Here is a 19,011-nt window from a genome sequence, read left to right on the forward strand (position 1 = left end):
GGTGGAAAGCAGGGCCACGTTATCTGGCTCTACCTCCCTCCATAGGCTATCACCTGGCTGCAACAGAAAGAAAGGTGAGAAGCAGTGGCATTCCATCATCTCTTTTTATCAACACCCTTTGGCTCATCTTCCTGAACTGTTTTCATTCCATCTGCTCATTAGAAGACCTACTATGTAACTTAAAGAGTTTGTACCAGAGTTCACAATCTCCCTTCTTCATACCTTTTTTTTCCTTTCAAATTGCAAGCTGTGGGCCGGGGATTTACTTGTTTTAATTGAACTTATATAAGTTGCTCTAGCAGTCTTTTAGCTGAAGCTGGGGTAACATGCTTTAAAATCAATTATGTATTTTGAAAAATTGTTCATTAAGATACAGGAACCAAATTTTGCATTATGGTTCCCAAGATCAAGGGGTAGGTTTTCATTTGTTTGGATACAAATGGGTGCCATTTTGAATCAAGATGGCATAATGTACCTTTGAAAACTGCACTGATTTTATTTGTTAGAATTCCCAAACTATGGATCATGAGGTTGCTTGTAAATACATAAATGTGCATAGTGCTTTACAGAATACAATAGGATAGGTCCCTATCCAAAGGATCTGCAATCAATAATCAGATACAGGGAGACAATAGAGGAGGGTGATGGAAATGGAAAGAGGGGTAATAATGAAAAGAATGTGTAATTATGCTTAGCTACAATAGGACCTAGGACCATGTCAAAGGCTTCACAAAAAAGGGTTTTGAAGAGGGATTGGAAGAGACTCCCATTCATTACCATGCTTTGAAATAACTGTTCACTTCTAAAAAAAAGTGAGAGAATGAAAAACGGAAAGGCAAAAGCAGAAACAGGAAATGACTGCTGTACATTTCTTTGTAAGAGCTGGTGCTTCTAATGCCAGAAAAAAAACAGGCTTGCCTGTTTCAGTGTATTCAGTGGTGGGACACTTGCAGACCTCCAGATGTTGCTGGACCACAATTTACATAATATTTGAATATTGGCTATGCCTACTACAGCTGATGGATGTGGGGAGTCCAAAATCTGGAGGACGACACGTTCCCCAGCCTGGGTGTAGGCAAAAAACAACAACAACCACAACTACATAAGCATTATCTGTGTGTAGGGCAGATCCCATGAGGCATAACTCAAATCAAGGAAGGCATAGTTCCACATGTAGAACTCTGGGTTAAATGTGGGCAGGGCTTTTTCGGTACTTCTCAGGTGGACGCCATTGCCATTATAAAAGAACAAAGGAGGCGTTTGTGCCAAGTTCTGGCACCACTTTTTCTAGAAAAATAACACTGAATATGGGTAGGCTCACATAGACCATCTGGGCTACACCAGCAAAGTTGGCTGAAGTGTGTACAACTGAGTTGCAACCTGTGTTGACACCTGAATAGTCTGACCTGGAAAAACCACCTAGTAGGTTACAGGCAGAAATGTACTTTCGTCCTCTACCTCTTCAGGTACCCCACAAAGAGGGTGGTATGGTAGTCCACGGGCTGGATTTAACTAACTAGTCCCACTCACAGAAGCACACATCCAGGCAGCTCCCAGCTGTTCCTCCTGAATGCCCCCACTCTACTATTGCACTTTGTTGTAGGGCAGAGTTATGTGTGCCTCGTGATCTGTTCTGTACTCTCTAAACTAGCTTGTTGCCCTAGGTGCAGCTGAAGAGGTACCCTGTGCTTGTACTGAAGAATCAACGGCTACTACACCCACAAGAATGGGACTGGGGCACCAACTTGTCTTTTAGCTCAGACAGCAAAATGTCTTAGGATGGCCTGGAGTGGAGGGAGGCTAACAAAGGGGGCACAGGGCAGGCAGAAGGGAATGAAGGCAATCAGTGCTTGGCAGGGGGTTGGACTCGATGGCCCTTGTGGTCTCTTCCAACTCTATGATTCTATGAGTGTGTTGCATACAGACACACTGCACTTTTACAGAAAAACCAGTCTTGTGGTACCTTATTATTTTATTTATTTATTTATTTATTTATTGCATTCACATGCATATTTTATCCAAGAAGTTCAATATAGCATACATTGTTCTCCCCCTCCCCAGTTAATCCCCACAACTCCTCTGAGGTAGTTTAGATTGAGTCACCTGGTGAGTTTCATATCCAAGTGAAAAATTGAACCCAGGGAAAATTAAACACCCTAACCACTATCAAAACTGAAAGAGTAAAACTTATCATAAGCTTCTGTAGATTTAAGCCCACTTTATCAGACGCATGAAGTGAAATCTTAGCTGGAAGGTGTTGGAAAAAAATGAATGATTTTGTCGGCTATCTCCCTATGCTTCCCTATAGTTAGATGCCGAAACATAAATACAACACCCTCTCTAAAATTAAAAGATCGTGACCGCCTGCCTTTGCTGCTGCCTTGTTTGGGAGAGTATGGCACGACGCTGGCCAAAGCCACGCTAAAAATCTGGATTTCTCTGCTGGTTCCCGCTCCGAGCAGCCTTCACTTCTGCCCTGGAACGTTCACACTGAACCCGGAATTTGAGCTCAGTGCGAGTTGTTTATAAATCCGGACCACAGACTTCCTTCCCAGAGGGTCCCTTCCCAGCAGGCAACGCACCGGAAGTTCCTGCTCAGCACAGCAGCCCTTCTACGGCAAGAAATTTATGCTCATCAGGCAGCCGACAGCTTTTTCTTTGGTCTTTCTGCGCCTCTCTAAAAGACTGTAAATATCCACCACCTCAGACGAAGGGCTGTGTTTACATCCGGGACTTTTTTTGCGGCTGCGCAGTCCCGTCCCCCCGCCTCACCGGCCGTTACTCCCATCTTCTTAGGCGGGGCGCCGTTTGTTTAGCCCTTGGCGGTGCCCCAAGATGATTCCCACTCCGTGGCATCGGCACGTGGGATCGCAGGGCCCCTTCAGCGAGGTCTACGAGCCCGCCGAAGACACTTTCCTGCTGCTGGACGCTCTGGAGAGGGACGCGGAGGAGCTGAGGAGCGGCAGGTGAGGGAGCCAATGGCAGGAGGGAGGCGGGGGAAGGACGCGGGGGGGGGGAGAGAGGATGCGCGCGCACGCAAATGGCGGCGGTGCCGGTCATTTCTACCGCCGCCCCAATTTCCTGTCAGGAGCCTTCGCCTCGCGTGCTGGTGGCGCGGCTCAGGTCTCGCATCTCTGGCCTCTTGGCAAAAACTGAACTGGTTGACTTCGCGTGGATTTATATTGAAGGTGCTGCAGGTGGGTTACGTTCCGAAGACGTTTTAAGACAGCGGCGTCGACCTACGGAAAAAGTGCAGACCACTATAGGAGAGCTAAACATCAAACCGAACCCACTCAAACCTCAAATTGCACGCAGTTAAACTAAAAGTGTATATCCATGCATTTGGAATTCTTTGGAGTCTGAAAACAAAGAAAAGAAATGTCTCTCTGTGTGCCTAATGTAAGGTCACCAGATTTTTTTCAATGAATCCGGGGACACTTTTCAACTTCCTGCCAAATAGATGAATTTTGTCAGGGGGCTGATTTGTAAATCTAGGGGACTGTCCCCGGGAAACGGGGACGTCTGATAACCTTAGCCTAATGATGGTAAGGAGGGCATTGAACCCAGATCACAATACCCATTCCTCCACCATGGCATGGAAAAAAAGCAGATTCCTTAAAAGCACTCAACACGCTTTTTTAAGGTTCATGTGTAAAATAATGTGCACACAACAAATGTATATGGAACCACAGGCATCGTCCGGGTGCATGGAGTGGCAGATGAGTTGGTTAGATTTATGCCCCACCCTTGGATCACACATTCTCGAGGCAACTTACAAGAAACAGGACAACATTCACCCTTTCTTTATTTATCATACAGCTGGCACGATCTTGAAGCTGGACAGATAGGATCAGGATATGCTTCCCACCACGAGGAGCAAGGCAGTTGCAATCTCATCTTTGGGAACTTGCACATGTTTATTAGTAAGATTTGCAAGCTTCAGCTAATTTTTTTCTCTCAGAGTTGTGAGAATAGTACAACCTGAGCTCCTTGGAGGAAGGGTGTGAAAGAAATGTAGTAAAAAAAACCCAAACCAGGGCTCTGGCCTGTTTTGGTGCCTGAAGCAGAAAGTTTAAATGGCAGCCCTCCCACTAATCAACATGCCACAATGCACCAGAAAGTCCCACTAGAAAAAAATATTTATTTATTTTTATTAAATTTGTATAGCATTCTTCATCTGAGGTCCACAAGGTGGTTTGGAAAATTAAAATACAAAAATGCATAACATAGTAACAAACAAAAACAATAACTTCCCCACACAGTTTAAAAGATCTTAGGTAGTTTAATTAGCCAAGGATTGGCAGTAGATAAATGTTTTGCCTGGTGCCTAAAGATATGTAATGAAGCTGCCAGGGGAGGCTCTCGGGATAGCATTCCATAAACGGGGAGCCATTGCAGAAAAGGCTCATTCTCATATTGCTACCCTCTGGACCTCTCGTGGAGGAAGAAGGGCCTCCGATGGTGATTGCAGGGTCTGGGGGGGATTCATAATGGGGAAATGTGGTCCCTCAGGTATTGGGATCCTGAGCCATTTAAGGCTATATAGGTCAAAACCAGCACTTTGAACTGGGCCTGGAAACTAGTGCAGTCAGACCAGAATTGGCGTCATATGCTCAAACCTAGCATTCAAAACTCCCATTGTTCTAGGCACATTTTGTGACAAGGAATTTCATTTGCACGAGTAGTTTCTGAGCTCTGGGCACAGTACTGCGCCTAAGATTTCAGATTAAAACTGCAGAATGGAAGGAAAGGAAGATCTCTTCGTGCTTCCCCACTTCCAGCCACTTTCTGAATACTGGAGAAGAGGCCCTCTTAAGAATATTACGGGGGTGGGCAGGGGAAGCATGGCGTTTTTTGCAGTCTTCAGAAGAGGATTAGACCATGTGAAAAATGAATATAAGATTTTATCTGCAGTTCTTATTTTCAGCTTTGTATTCTTGTTATAAAAAGTGTGCCTGGACATTCTGTTGTTGCGCCCATAACCTAAGTTTAAGGTGCCATTTAGCCCCTAACTTTCATATCTCAGTTTCTAACACTGCTCAAACTGTTTTCCCCTTGTGAGCAATCTGGCCTCTGAATTCTGCACCAGCTGAAGTTTCCAAACACTCTTCAGAGGCAGCCCCACATATAACACATTACAGTAATCTAACCTAGAAGTTACCAGAGGATAGATGGTAGAAGTTAGGCTATATGTGTCCAGATGGTAGAAGTTAGGCTATATGTGTCCAGATAGGGGAGCAGCTGGGTCACCAGCTGAAGCTGATGGAAGGCACTCCATGCCACCAAGGACCCCTGAGCCTCAAGAGCATTGCTGCTGTTTCAAGGAGCCTTGAAAGTAGAATTTCCTGATGACTTGTGCCCCATGGATCAGATGTGCCTGTCTCTCACACTGCCGCTTCTAATAGCACCCAAAAACATACCACCTTACTTTATTTCCTTGTAGGGCCTTGCCAAAGCTGGTTATGTCATACTGTATAGTGTTTTGTTCCAACGTATTGGCTTTAGTTGCAGTAAGGATTGTGAACAGTTTCTGCTGAAAGGAGTTCAACCAGCCTTGTGGCAAGATCTTTCTCAGTGGTAGTACTTGAGACTCCCTTTTTAACGTAGTGTTGCCAAGGGATGAATCTGAAACCTTATATACACAAAATATGCTCTGTTAGAACTATGGCTGTAGTCCAGCTTGATATCTAGGATACCCTTGTCCTATAGTTATGACAGTTAACTGTACTTAAGTGTGCCTAGAGCAAACATTCATCTGCAGGATGACCCACTGGTTTTGAGGCAAAGCTAGAGTACGTACTGGCATTTACAGATGGAAAATATATAAAGAACTTAGGCTTACAGATTGTTTTGAAAGGCCATCATTAGACTGGATAAGTGCATTTCAAATAAGATTTACTAGTTTAAAAAATCAGAAGTTGAAAACTACATGGAAAATGAATTTAATCTCTTTAAAAATCAAGCTTATTAATTTATAAAAATAGAACTTAAGCTTCTTAGTGGGTATAGTCATTCCATTTAAAGTAAAGCTTACAGTGGATAATATTAATCTCTTATTTTTTTCTGCAGAAAAATACATTGTATCTATTCAGATATTTTTAAGATATGTAGTCACTGTCTGAATAGTTTATAGCAGCACAGCTCTCGTTAATCTCATTGCACCCTTATTTTTATGTCTAAAATGTTTAGCATTGAGATCTGCCTTGAAGTAGGATCTGGATCTGGAGTAGTTTCAACATTTTTGGCTTCAATTGTTGGACCCAAAGCGTTATACTTGTAAGTATTTATATGCTATTTTAAATTGTACTGTAGGATAAGTAGAGGCAGGGTGCATATGATTCTTTAAATGTACCCCACACCCCTAGATCATAAAAATATTACCATGAATATTTTAATTAAGGCCTTTTAATTAAGTTATATACTATAGTGGTTTTAAAAAAAAACCTTTGGGCATAAATATGTGAAGTGTAATTAAAGTCATGGAAATGTATATTTGATGCCAGTGGAATCACACCAAATCATGGTTCATTTTAGCAGTATTTGAGTTTCCAAATGCATTAGAAGCAAACTATGCTTTAGACCTCTTTATCTGCTTTAGTATTCCATCCTTCCAGGACTTGGCTTCAAAGACTTACTTCTGTATTTCTGGTGCAGCTGTGCCTGGAGATGTTTACATGCTGTGCCAAATCATAAACTTCATTCACCATAGTTTTTATGGTCTCTGAACTGAGCCAGTATGTTGCATGGAAGTCCATGGTTATCTTGATTCAATAAAAGTTACCAGTATTCTTTCTTTTAAGCTTGGGTGGCGCAAAAATCCCTGCAGTCAGAGCAGATAGGGATATTTGAATTGTTATGCCTAACATGGTATCTTAATTGTTGCCAACTACAAGAGAATACTCTTATAAGGAACTACAACCTATGGGTATTTATTTGTATCACATTGTGAGAGTTTTAATATCACCTTATCTAAAAGATATTTAATGTCCAGTTACCTTGGTTGACAAAACATTGCTTGTTTTAACTGAAATACAGCTCATTTGCTTATAGATGTACCGATATCAACCCTCTGGCAGGTCTGTGCACTGTGGAAACAGCCATACATAATAATGTTGACATTCAGCCCATAATTACCAATCTGGTGAGATTCAAATTATAACTCATCCGTTTGATAGATAATACTGCATACTTTCATAATACCAAACACTTCACTGTGATGTGCTGATATAGCACTTTGAGTTTATATTGTTCAATGAATTAGCTTTTTTGCAGTATTTATATGCTATTGTTTTTTTACTAGTGACTTATGTTTGTAAATTTTAATGGTACTGTTATTATTGTGAGCTACTTCCATCTCAACATTGTTGCTTGAAAAGCAGAACACAAATATTAAATCAGATCAAGTTATAAAATGTTAATCCTTTTAATACAGAGGTACCTTTTTTCACTTCCTTTGGAAAATAATTGTAGCAAAACTATCCTCATCCAGTAATTTGGTGAGTTAATTGAAAACAACATTGTTTTTTGGTTTTGACCTTTTCTTGGAGCATAAAGGCAATGAGAAAGCTTTTAGATTGATAACCAGTCTTTTAATAAGATGTCAGTCTTCTGTGACCTAACTGAAGGTCATGTGCTAAAGTTGAAACAAACTGGAATAGCTGTAACTTCCCCCCTGCCCCTGCCCCAAATTCTTTACTAAATCGTATTTTACACAAGCAGGCTTGGAGAAGTTTGTTGGAGAATAAAAGTTGTGTTAATTTATTTTACGTCAACTTATGTCTAGGTAACAGCATTGTTGCCACGATTGCATGGGAAAGTGGATGTACTGCTATTTAACCCACCTTATGTAGTAACCCCTTCTGCTGAGGTACGTATGCATTTGAGAAAATAGTTTATCAACCTGTTGCAGTTGGGTAGCAGTTGTTACCCACTGCATATGTTGAATTTCACTTGTCTGAAAATTTCAATTCAACTGCAGCATTTCCTAAATCTGTTTTCACTATTAACTAGCTCATCTTGTCAAGTATTTCTGTCTTCCATTATTACTACTGTTAAGAAATTTGCACATGCATTTTCTGGATACTTGCAGCCTGATCTTATCTCAGTCACCCTTGTGTTGAATGGAGCTCTGCTTAGGTTTACAGACTTCATATCCTGATGATTCTTCAGTAATAGACAGTAAGGCCATCTTGCTTTTAAAAATTGGTTAAAAAGCTAAACAAGTATGTGTGACTTAGATAATTGATTGAATTCAAATGTGTTTGACTTCACTCATTGCAAAGGTCATCTTGTTTTTATTTTGTCTAAAATGCTGCATGGTATATCAAAGTGCAATTTCCCTTTTTCATTTATTCTAGATTCACAGTCATGGAATAGAGGCAGCATGGGCTGGAGGTAAAAATGGCAGAGAAGTTATGGACAGGCTCTTTCCACTGGTGTCAGACTTGCTTTCAGCTAGAGGATTATTTTACTTAGTTGCAATTAAAGAAAATGATCCAGGTTAGCAATACTTCTGTTCTCTCCCCCACCCCTTTTAAACTTGAGGAGTTTACACTGAAACACTTGGCAAATATCCTAAAAACAGTTTGGCTTGTCTTTACTTTTTGCATTAAATCTTTTCAGAGAGAGGCATGCTTTAGAATAATTTTGTAATTCATTTGAATGAGTATTGGAGACAATTTTATGCCAAACTGGATTCAGCCACTCCTATGATGCCTTATATGAGCTGTATACATCTTGTATGATCTGTCTAGTATTCAGCTACTGCTAGTGAAAGCCCTTGCGGAGAACAAATAATCCCCCTTCATACCATATTCACATGAATGAATTCCATATGATGAAGGGAAAGTGGGAGCCCATCCCAGGTGTTCTGTGCTGGGCCAGCCTTACCCCCTGATGCTTATGCATTTAATGTGGATGGCTGCAAAGGTATATCTCATGCATAGATCCACACTCAATTCTGAGTGGATTCTGAGGCTGTCCCAGCACAGAACATTGAGGATACAACTTCCCTTTCATCACATGAACTTTCTTCACCAGCAGGGGGCTAGAATCACCATCTTATTTCCTCTAAAAGCCATTTAGCCTCAGGCTTGGATGCTAAATGGCACTACCCAAAAATAAGGTAGACACTTTTACATATTAAGGGGGGGCTCCTTTGGGATGCAGAAATACGCAAATTAAAACTAAAAAAATTAAGTCCCAAATATGTCTAAAGAATGTTGAGGGCAACAGTGGGGGAAGGAAAGAAAAAAACCTGCTTGGGGCTTTAACATACTCAAGGAGGACCTGTGGCTCTTTAGTTGTTGTTAGTCTTCCAGCTCCCAGAATTCCTGACCATTGACCATCCTAGCTGGGACTGTTGGAGATCAAAAACAACTGGAAGGCCACATGCCTCCCCTAACATCTTGCAGTAGGTATTCTGGAGGTTTTGGGTCACCAGAGGGACCTGTGCCATGAGGTTACGCTTCCTTTTTTGCACTTTACCAAGATTTTTCAGGAAGAGAAATAAAAAGGTCACACGTACTCTTTCCCATTCTTCCAAAACCTTCCTTGCTTCCATCAATGCATAGGACACTTGAGTTTAGGGCTAGCTAGCCCCCAACCTAAATCCTTTAACACCATATAGTAAAGGCGACACAAGGTGACAGGAAGATAGGGAAGAAAAAAGGGTCGTACAATTTCCATTTCTGGTTCCAAAAAGTCACCCACTCCAGTTGCACTCTGAGCTCCGAACAGAGATTAATCTTTTTCAAGCTGTAGCTGTAAACAGCAATATTTCTGTTAAGGCAGGCATCCCCAAACTCAGCCCTCCAGCTGTTTTGGGACTGCAATTCCCACCATCCCTGACCACTGGTCCTGTTAGCTAGGGATGATGGGAGTTGTAGTCCCAAAACATCTGGAGGGCCAAGTTTGGGGACGCCTGTGTTAGGGGCTGCAACACTTCCTTGTGACTCATCACGTGCCTATTACTGCTTAGTCATGTAATGCTTGCTGTAGAATGGATTAGTGATCCATTTTTGCCCAGAGTTTCTACATCTATTTACAGGTGGCATACAGGCGAGTCAGATAATTGAATGTTAAGTAAATGTGAATCATGGAGTAGCAAAGAAACAGATTTTTCAGTTGAAAGCCAAACTGAGACTAGGTTGGCAGTGAATAATTATTATTCATTTTTTTAATAGCCAAGTGTGTAACTCTTAAAATGAGAGAACCTTGGAAATGATAGGTAAGTGAGCCTTACACTGGTCAGGAATAAGGAGTTAAGAACCTTGCTTAGTTTTGTTCTATATCTGTTCTCACGTCAGTGCTGGTAATCTAGTATCAGCTTTCTACAGGTTTTTCTCTTTGGCAATAGGCAGGAAATCTATCTGGGTGGATTGTGTTTGTGTATGGTTTTTTTTTGTTTGTTTGTTTTTTTGCAAAATTAATGCTGAAAGAAATTTGAAGATAATTTTGGCTGATAGAAGGCTAGGACCCATCTGTTGCTTTAAACTGAGCTGTAATTTCTCATTTGTAATTGCAGATGAAATTATCAAAATATTGAGAAAATGTGGCTTAAAAGGCACCAGAGTACTTTCCAGACAAGCAGGAAGAGAAAATCTCTCGGTACTTAAATTTTGCAAGTCCTGAAGACTACCTTTTAAACAAAAACTACTCTGGAATAAAGGTTGCACAAAAGACAACAATACTTGATCCTGTATTATTATTTTCTCACAACGAAGAAAGAAGTTTTTTTGATCAGGACTGAATTTCTTGAACGTACAGCATGGAAGGCGAGGGGGCTCCATGTCCTCTTTTCTGCTCTTCAAAATATGGCACCCCTAGTATGCACAGCGATGCACTGGTGGTGTTCTAGTCTCTGGAAATGGAATTAACCAAAGCACAGAAGCTGAGGCTTTACATACCATCAGCTTTTGCCTGAGATGTCAGAATGCCTTGCTTTAATATATATAGTAATAATAAATAATTATTAATATAAAAGCCATATACAATTTGTATGATACCCTGATCAAACAACTTAAGATTTTTATTTGTAAATAAAGCTAAAATTAGCGTTTCATAGCTAAATCCAACTGTGACTGTTGATTTTCTTTGAGAAGTTCATTGAAGCAGAGAAGTCATTTCAGAAGAAGGTCTCCCGACAAAGTGGACAGGTGGATTTGTTACTAGATGTAAACCATTTGTACTGAAAGAATTAAAAAAGAAGAGTATTAAAAGCAGATTTGACATACATTTTATGTTAAATGGAAGGTTGCTAGATGAACAAGTTTTATTTATGTCTTAAATAGTTGAGTAAAAACAAAATAAAAGAATTCCTTCCAGTAGCACCTTAAAGACCAACTAAGTTAGTTCTTGGTATGAGCTTTTGTGTGCATGCACACTTCTTCAGATACAGTTGAGTAACTATCACATGTGTGACTTCTGTGAAAATTAAAATGAAAGCCATTTCTGAAGCCTATTATTCAACGAAGTTTTTTTGCTCATTTGGGTGCTTAAGGACTTAATTGTCATATTCCAAGGCTTACTACCATGGGCAAATAGCTTTCCTATATGAGCATACTACACTAATATGGCCTAGTCTTTCAGTTTTTAAGAATGTCGGCTGCATAATTTCCCAAGAGTGATAATTAGTTTACAATGCAGTATGGAAGTAAACTGTTTTCTTAAGGAAAAAACTTGCTACTCATTACAGGAGGATTTATCCTCTCAATTTTACTGAAACTCAACTAGTTTTGTGGATTTGACTACTCCTAAAGCCACTGAAGCTTTCTGTGTCTTCTTTTATTTAAAACTTAGTTCAGAATTTGTCTATTCCATGTACTTACCAGACAGGCTGAATGGAACTTTTTCTTGCATGTTCTGCAAGCTTTTTTAGGGAGAGAGTAGTTAGAGCCATGTATGACTGAGAAACAGATCATACAGTCTTCAACACCCTCAAAGCGTTTATCCACATTGTTTTTCCATAATGCTAAGCCTTCCATTATACTTCCGTTCTAAAAGAAAATAAGTTGTCTCAGGAATCAATAATTCATTATTTCAAGATTGTCTTTAGAGTATTTCACTTCTCATACTGGTTCACAGTCCTTTCAACTATTTTACAAGGAAGTTATACCATATCTTGAAAGTTTTTTTAAAGCATGGTGTCCCACCATTAATGCTGTCTACTACAATTATAAAGTACTCCACTGTATCTGGTGACCATTTAGTTCTGTTGCTATGGTTTTAGCAAGAGTTGTTTTCCATAGATCAGAATCTGCCAAGCATACATTTTACTTAATAGCTATACTACACAACTCTCTCTCTTCTAAAAAAGAACAGGAATTTTGACTGAAGCAGCTGCCATTTCAATGGCAAGGGCTTTTGGGAGTGCTGATCTGACTGGATCCATGCTTGGAAAGTACTTTTCTCTCCCTGCTCAGTTCGGAACTGAACGTTTTTTGCAAATGCAAATTCAGGAGGAGGCAATTTTGGTACCCATGCAGATAGCTTTCAGACTGAAGGTTATATTGAGCTAGACAGTATGGAGCTGTCCAATGGTGAGCAGCTGCCCTGCTATTCTGCACCCACCTGCTGTTCAGAGCAGACCTAACCTGTGGATAATAATACATGGCAAGGACTGAACCATCATGGTACTTTTAAGTGACACATACCTGATGAGTGAGATATGTGCTCAACTGTAGCATCCAATTGCGCCATTGCTGCACTGCTACACCAACTCTCTTTCCACTCTCAACAGTTATGGAACCCAGGGGGTAATTTGGAGGAAGCTGTATTATCAGTTCAATGAATATATCATCAACTGAGTAGGTAGCAATGACTTCTCGCGTAGCAGATCGAGCCTTTACCTGTGGAAAAACAAATCCACAGCAGGCAGAATACTTGTCAAAAAGGCATATAGCAGATAATTTGGAATGCACCTAAAATATATGCACTTGTAAAGTGTACTTGCAATATATTTCTATTCCTCCCCTCACTGAAATATGTGCAACGTTTTTAACTGTGGCTGGCAAGAACAGAGACACTGAAAATGGCTGCTTATAGAAGAGATCTGCCCTGGAAATGACAGCACAATATCTGCAACATTTATGAGCGCAAATATCTTTGATTCTTTTTCTATTTAATAAGCAGAAGTAATAATCCTGGAATAGTTCTGTGTGCTCCCACAAATATCACAAGGCATTTCCAGACATTAATTTGTTGAGGGATTGATATTAACTGAGGTATCTCATACAATCTCTAAATTATAGAAAAAAACAGACTGCAGATGATCACTGCCCTAATTCAGAGCACTATATATGCACAAACCTGTTTTCCAGAAACAACCTTAGATAAAGTGTGCTTCTGATTGAACACTCGATGGTAATTTACTTTCTACAGTATCAAACTTGTCAAAGAATTAAATAAAGTTGTGTAGATAAGATCATACTAACCATCATTCCATTAAACAACTGTGTACTGGTCTGCACTGAAGATATTTCTTGTAAAGAAAGTACACTGCTGACATATTTGCTTGTAAATTTATCTACAGTGTTGAAGACTCGCTTCTCGCAGCTATTCCACCAAAGACGAACCATGGCTGGCAAATCTTTTAATGTCATACAGTAAACAGAACATGCCAAATGAGGGATGTGGGAAGACAGCGATGAGGTGTCTGGATAACAAATGGGGGAAGTGGTTTGTAAATAAGAACAGTTAAATTACATCTCCACAGTTGTTTCACACAATGAAAGAAATTCAATGTCAGTTAAAGCTAAAACTATTTGGACTGACCTTTGACGTCTAAGTCAAGCTCCTCAGTAAAGTACGTTTTTACATCCTTACTTGGGAGTTCAGCTGTTGATCCTGGAAAGGCTGGATTTTCTGGCATAAGCCTGAACAGGTGATACAATAGTTTATTCAAACTCTTAGTTCTTCGGAGATATTGTGAATAAAGAGCTCGTAGCTGGTGGTGAAAGCATACAAAAATTATTCCCAATAAAATCTGTTCTTAGAAGCATTAAAACTGAAGGAATGTATACAATGGGAGTATGAAAAGGCTTGGTGGGATTCACAGCAGATTAGACAAGACTGTTTTATACTTGCAAGGAAATTAATGGTAATGCATTGGTCAAACTATTTAAAAAAATAAGATGCAACATCACAAATACATATTTCTATGGAGCAATTTAGCAATGTCAATATGACATGTGCTGGTAAGATTGCCTTGGGTTTCATGTTACCAGGTATGAAACATACCCTATGTGCTTCCAAGTCTTTCCTTCTTACAGCCAGATGCTACAAGACAATATCATTTATCCAAATTGGCATGAGAACAACCATAACCCTTGTTCAGATATATGAAAGTACTTTTTCCTCACTGACAAAAATGACTTGGGAATACTAGTAAAATGGATAGTGGAACACCATCTGCTATTTTGAAGCTCCAAGTTCTGGGCAAAAGGATTTGAAATGCTTTTATTTCTGCCAATGGTTTTCAAGCAAAAGGCTTGATTATTTCCTACTGCTGTGGATTAGGAATAACTGAACACAGCTGAATTCATTTGTCAGTAATAATAATTCATAAATAAATAAATAAATAAATAAATAAATAAATTTTATTTATATCCCGCCCTCCCCAGCCGAAGCTGGGCTTAGGGCAGCTAACAACAATAAAACAGTACAAAAGTACAACACAACACAACACTCTAAAATCATTCATTATAAAATTAATTCAAATCAAGTAGAAGGATGTGGAGAAGTACATGTGTATATGTGTGTCACAGGGTGAGGAGATAAAAGATAAACCCTTTAATTCACCTGAGAAGATGCTGCCTTGAAAAAAGTTAGTATTAATTTCCAGGTGAGGAGGTATCCCAAAACAAGGCAAAACTCATCACTTAGTGGTTGGATAACTGCAAACTCTCCAACTGGAATGCCTTCTAGGATGTTTTCCAGTAACTCCTCCTGAGTGGCAAGCACAGTCATAAGAGCTGCTGGTGGGGACCTAAAGTCAGGGCAGCAAAGGTGTTATTTATTACACTCAGACCAGTTTCCATTGTACCAAACATGTAAGCACATTAATCAATGCCATGTTATCTCAAGCACCTCAATGGAGGACTTTTTCTCCAGGAGAATTTCATTTTATTTTCATTTCCTTGATGCCAACACCTAGAATGTGCTACCAGGTGCTACCAAGGTGACAAAGAACTTCTTCCAGATCTAAATATATGACTTGGGAGTTAAACCAGCCCTACTGAACAAGCCCACAGCAAGGAGCAAAAAGATCTAGACAGAAATCAAACAATTGGCTACTCCCAAGGCAGAATCGCTGCTTAAAATTGTGAATGAGTTACCCACTTTAAAGGCTAGCTTGCCCTACTTAGAACGCCATGATAGCTATATACCACCCCCAGGAGTGGAGGTCTGTGAGTCCTCAACACAGAGGTTCAATGGCAGGAGACAGTTATCGCCCTCACATTGTGTTTGTAGGCTTCCCATAGGCATCTGGTTGGCTATGAGAGATGGGATGCTGGACCAGATGAGACTATGGTCTGATCCAACAAGGTTCTTATGTCCCTAACTGTGAAGACATCAGGAAGAAGAGAACAAACATGGAACATTACTCTTTCCCAGTTCTTTGGGGGTGTACCTTCTGCAACTATGTGACAGCTCCTGAGGCATGTGTACACACACAAACACAATATTGAGGATCACAGGTGCATCTTCCCACTTAAGCCTTGAAAGTCCAGGTCTGGCAAGTGGTTGGAACATTTTAACATTCTACTATGATAGGCAATTGCTTCGTTTATTATATAAATAAAATGAAACGTACAATGATAGCTCCTCCTCTTCATCACCATAGGATTTGAGATCCTCGTTGTCAAATTTAGGCAAGTCAGACATTAACCTGGGATTTAGAAAAATTAAAAAACAGTGTTTTTATCCATATTTTTAAGGCCCAACATTATCTTTTCTGAAAAGGATTTCAACATCAGATATTACTAGCAAGTAAGTAAGTAGGGACGCGGGTGGTGCTGTGGGTTAAACCACAGAGCCTAGGACTTGCCGATCAGAAGGTCAGCGGTTCGAATCCCCGCCATGGGGTGAGCTCCCGTTGCTCGGTCCCAGCGCCTGCCAACCTAGCAGTTCGAAAGCACGTCAAAGTGCAAGTAGATAAATAGGTACCGCTCCGGCGGAAAGGTAAATGGCGTTTCCGTGCGCTGCTCTGGTTCACCAGAAGCGGCTTAGTCATGCTGGCCACAGGACCCGGAAGCTGTACGCCGGATCCCTCGGCCAATAAAGCCAGATGAGCGCCGCAACCCCAGAGTTGGCCATGACTGGACCTAATGGTCCTTTACCTTTACTATAGCACACTATTATGTATTGGAATCATCTGTTTACAGAGGTGCTACCAAGCAATAGCTTGCATCGTTACCCTCATCCTCAGTATTAACCCTTATTATATTTAGTGCCTGAATATATATATATATATATATATATATATATATATATATATATATATGGGACACAATAGTTCAAAACTGGAGAAGATGGAAGGGCAGAGGGGTGAAAGAGACTCTGCATTCATCCCTTTGCTCTACCTCTTCGTCTATGCCCCCTTGGTAAGTCTCCTTATTCGGAATCAGTAGAGCGATCTAGCAGATGCCTACAGGACAATAGTGGTCACCAATCCCTCTGAGAGGAGGCCAATACCATTTAGTGTGGGAGCTCCCTGGTGGACTTGATGTGGAAACAGTAGTTAGTCAGTGTGCCTTTCATCTTCAAGGCAGACCTAGAAATCAAGAAGCCCTACATAGGCTCCAGTTTGGAAGGACTGCACCTTTCAAACTAATGTGAGCACCTTGAACTAAGCCCAGTAATGAATGGGAAATTGGTTATGCTAATTTGTTCCCTGGTCTATTTCTAAATACATATTCTATGCTATAACAAGATCAAAGTGTATGTGTGGAGGGGATAACTTACTTATTTAACATGTGGTAGACTGTGATTTGAACAGGTCTAGCTCTGAAGAGCAGCATTGGAGAAAAAGTATTTAACAAGGTTTGTAGTTTATCAGGGAGATTTGTCTTCTGACCAGCAACAAATTTGGCAGGAAGTTTGTGGTTCAATAACTGATCCTTTGAAATGTACATTAAAGCTTTTCCCAAAGATTTCAACATGAAATTCTGAAATGATGTTTCCAATGCATCTTTTTCTTTTCCTGTTCAGAAAAGAGAATTCACAATTTTAATTCATCTTAGCAAGTTTACATTACAGAATTATTAGTTCTCCTGGAAAACAATTCAAAAATGTAACATACAAATGTGATATTGTACTCTTAAAGGACTCCTCCGATTTATTGACAACTCATCTTGATCTGCACACATAAAGCTTATGTGGTAGTTAGACTACGTTTGGTCTTAACTGAGCATTCATCCTGATTTCCTTGCTAACATCTTTCCATTAAGAATTTGTTCATCCCATAATGTTCAGTATTTTTCCCATTCAATTTCCTAACCAAAATATATATATATAAAAATTGATTCCTTGTGGCAGAATGTTTTAATCTACTTTAACTGTATAAACCTAAATTTCCAGTATGCCCTTGAATCCCTCCAGAAAAACAGTGCCAGTCTGGAAGCACCCAGCACACTAAATTTACATGCTTTCCTGAATGGATTGCAAAAAGTGAAGTATTTCCAGAGCATTGCTGAAAGTCTCATTTTTTATCAATGAACTTAACAGCCTAACCAGGTGAACAGGCCACCATAGTACACAAACAGAACAGTGTTGGACACTGAAAAGTTCTGTATTTCTAACACTATTAGATAAAACTGCAATCTTAAGATGCAGTAAAGCAGAGTGTCCAAAATATTAGTTACTTTTCCATATTATATTGTATACTTATCATCTGCCAGACTTACTTGTAATTTTTACCAGCAAAGATAAAAGTAAACTATGAATGCCTTCAGAAAAGAATTCCTGCCATTCAGCCATGAGGTTTGGTGGAAGTTTTTCAGTGATTTCAGGAGTTGCTGCCTGGAAAAAAGCACTCGAGGCAGCACTCAAGTCGCAACTGACACAGGCAAACACTTGCACAAGGGCAACAGGAAAGACTGCCTGGCTGTCACTTGTTGTCTGGAAAAGAAAGAAGAACACCAGGATGGGCTTTATTTTTCCTTTTTTTAAAAAAAAAACAGGAATTTTAATAACACCCATTCAAATAATAATTTTAATCTAAAAGTTACGCATTTTCTTAAAAGTTTAATGACAACAAACCCTTCTATAACAAATCAAAGCAATTTCGTTAAGTATGAAAATAGATTCCAATAGTCTTTTCTCTCTCTAATGGTAAAGAGAATGGCAGGATCTATCTGTTACTAAGAGTTTGGTAAGAGATTGTAGGGGTTTAGAGCCTCGTGATCCCTTTTTCCAACTCTACAATTCTACGATTCTATGTTCTATATTTCTTCTTTTACCCTCATTTTGACATGATTCTTGTTCCACATTTTTATCCATACCTCTTTGTACAAGGTCAGGTGTAACATTTATCAGTTAAGCATATTTTAGCAAAATACAACTACCAGTTATGTTTTGTTGAACATGTTGTGGAACTGGTGCAAGGGACTAGATTGAGCTCAGATAATCTTAAATGTGTTCTGAAATTTTTGCTTCATAAAAGTTCAAAACATTTACTGTAGCCAATTTTACAGTAAAACCATACAATAATATTACTTAAGTTTACATGATAGGCTGTTGCCACATATTTTAGATTTCTCAAAGGCAGGAACTGCCACCCAGTGGATTCACAAAGAAAAATATCTGCACTCTCAAGACTTCATGCAGAGGCCTTAATATCATTCAGTACATTTAAGTTTGCTTCTTACCTCTAACCAGGCCAGCATGGAACACATGACAAAATCCCACTCACTCTCCAGCAAAGAGGAAGGATCATTCAGCAACAAAGAAATAAACCGGATCATCTCTATGTTCAAGCCAAGCACCTGTGGGCTTCCTTCCCGTAGATTG

At 39.9% G+C, this 19,011-nt stretch overlaps 2 protein-coding genes across 2 annotated transcripts in view; one reads left to right on the forward strand and one right to left on the reverse strand.

The window, feature by feature from the left end:
- Window positions 1–2,591: 2,591 nt before the first annotated feature.
- On the forward strand, window positions 2,592–11,070 carry HEMK2 (HemK methyltransferase 2, ETF1 glutamine and histone H4 lysine). Its single transcript, XM_079972102.1, has 6 exons — window positions 2,592–2,966; window positions 6,190–6,276; window positions 7,051–7,141; window positions 7,784–7,867; window positions 8,358–8,499; window positions 10,526–11,070. Exons 1-6 carry the CDS (start codon window positions 2,836–2,838, stop codon window positions 10,630–10,632), a joined length of 642 nt encoding a protein of 213 aa, XP_079828228.1. The 5' UTR covers window positions 2,592–2,835; the 3' UTR covers window positions 10,633–11,070.
- LTN1 (listerin E3 ubiquitin protein ligase 1) overlaps window positions 10,995–19,011 on the reverse strand; it is a 28,581-nt gene continuing 20,564 nt past the window's right edge. The window contains exons 21-30 of the mRNA XM_079971992.1: window positions 18,870–19,011; window positions 17,907–18,120; window positions 16,966–17,203; window positions 15,815–15,889; window positions 14,800–14,986; window positions 13,774–13,945; window positions 13,434–13,654; window positions 12,654–12,848; window positions 11,829–11,996; window positions 10,995–11,188 (exon numbers count right to left, since the gene is read on the reverse strand). Of these exons, the coding sequence (XP_079828118.1) occupies window positions 11,126–11,188; window positions 11,829–11,996; window positions 12,654–12,848; window positions 13,434–13,654; window positions 13,774–13,945; window positions 14,800–14,986; window positions 15,815–15,889; window positions 16,966–17,203; window positions 17,907–18,120; window positions 18,870–19,011 (1,675 nt within the window). The 3' untranslated portion in view covers window positions 10,995–11,125. The remainder of the gene's footprint in view (window positions 11,189–11,828; window positions 11,997–12,653; window positions 12,849–13,433; window positions 13,655–13,773; window positions 13,946–14,799; window positions 14,987–15,814; window positions 15,890–16,965; window positions 17,204–17,906; window positions 18,121–18,869) is intronic.

This window comes from Podarcis cretensis (assembly GCF_951804945.1).
Source record: "Podarcis cretensis genome assembly, chromosome: 4".
Lineage (NCBI taxonomy): Eukaryota > Metazoa > Chordata > Lepidosauria > Squamata > Lacertidae > Podarcis > Podarcis cretensis.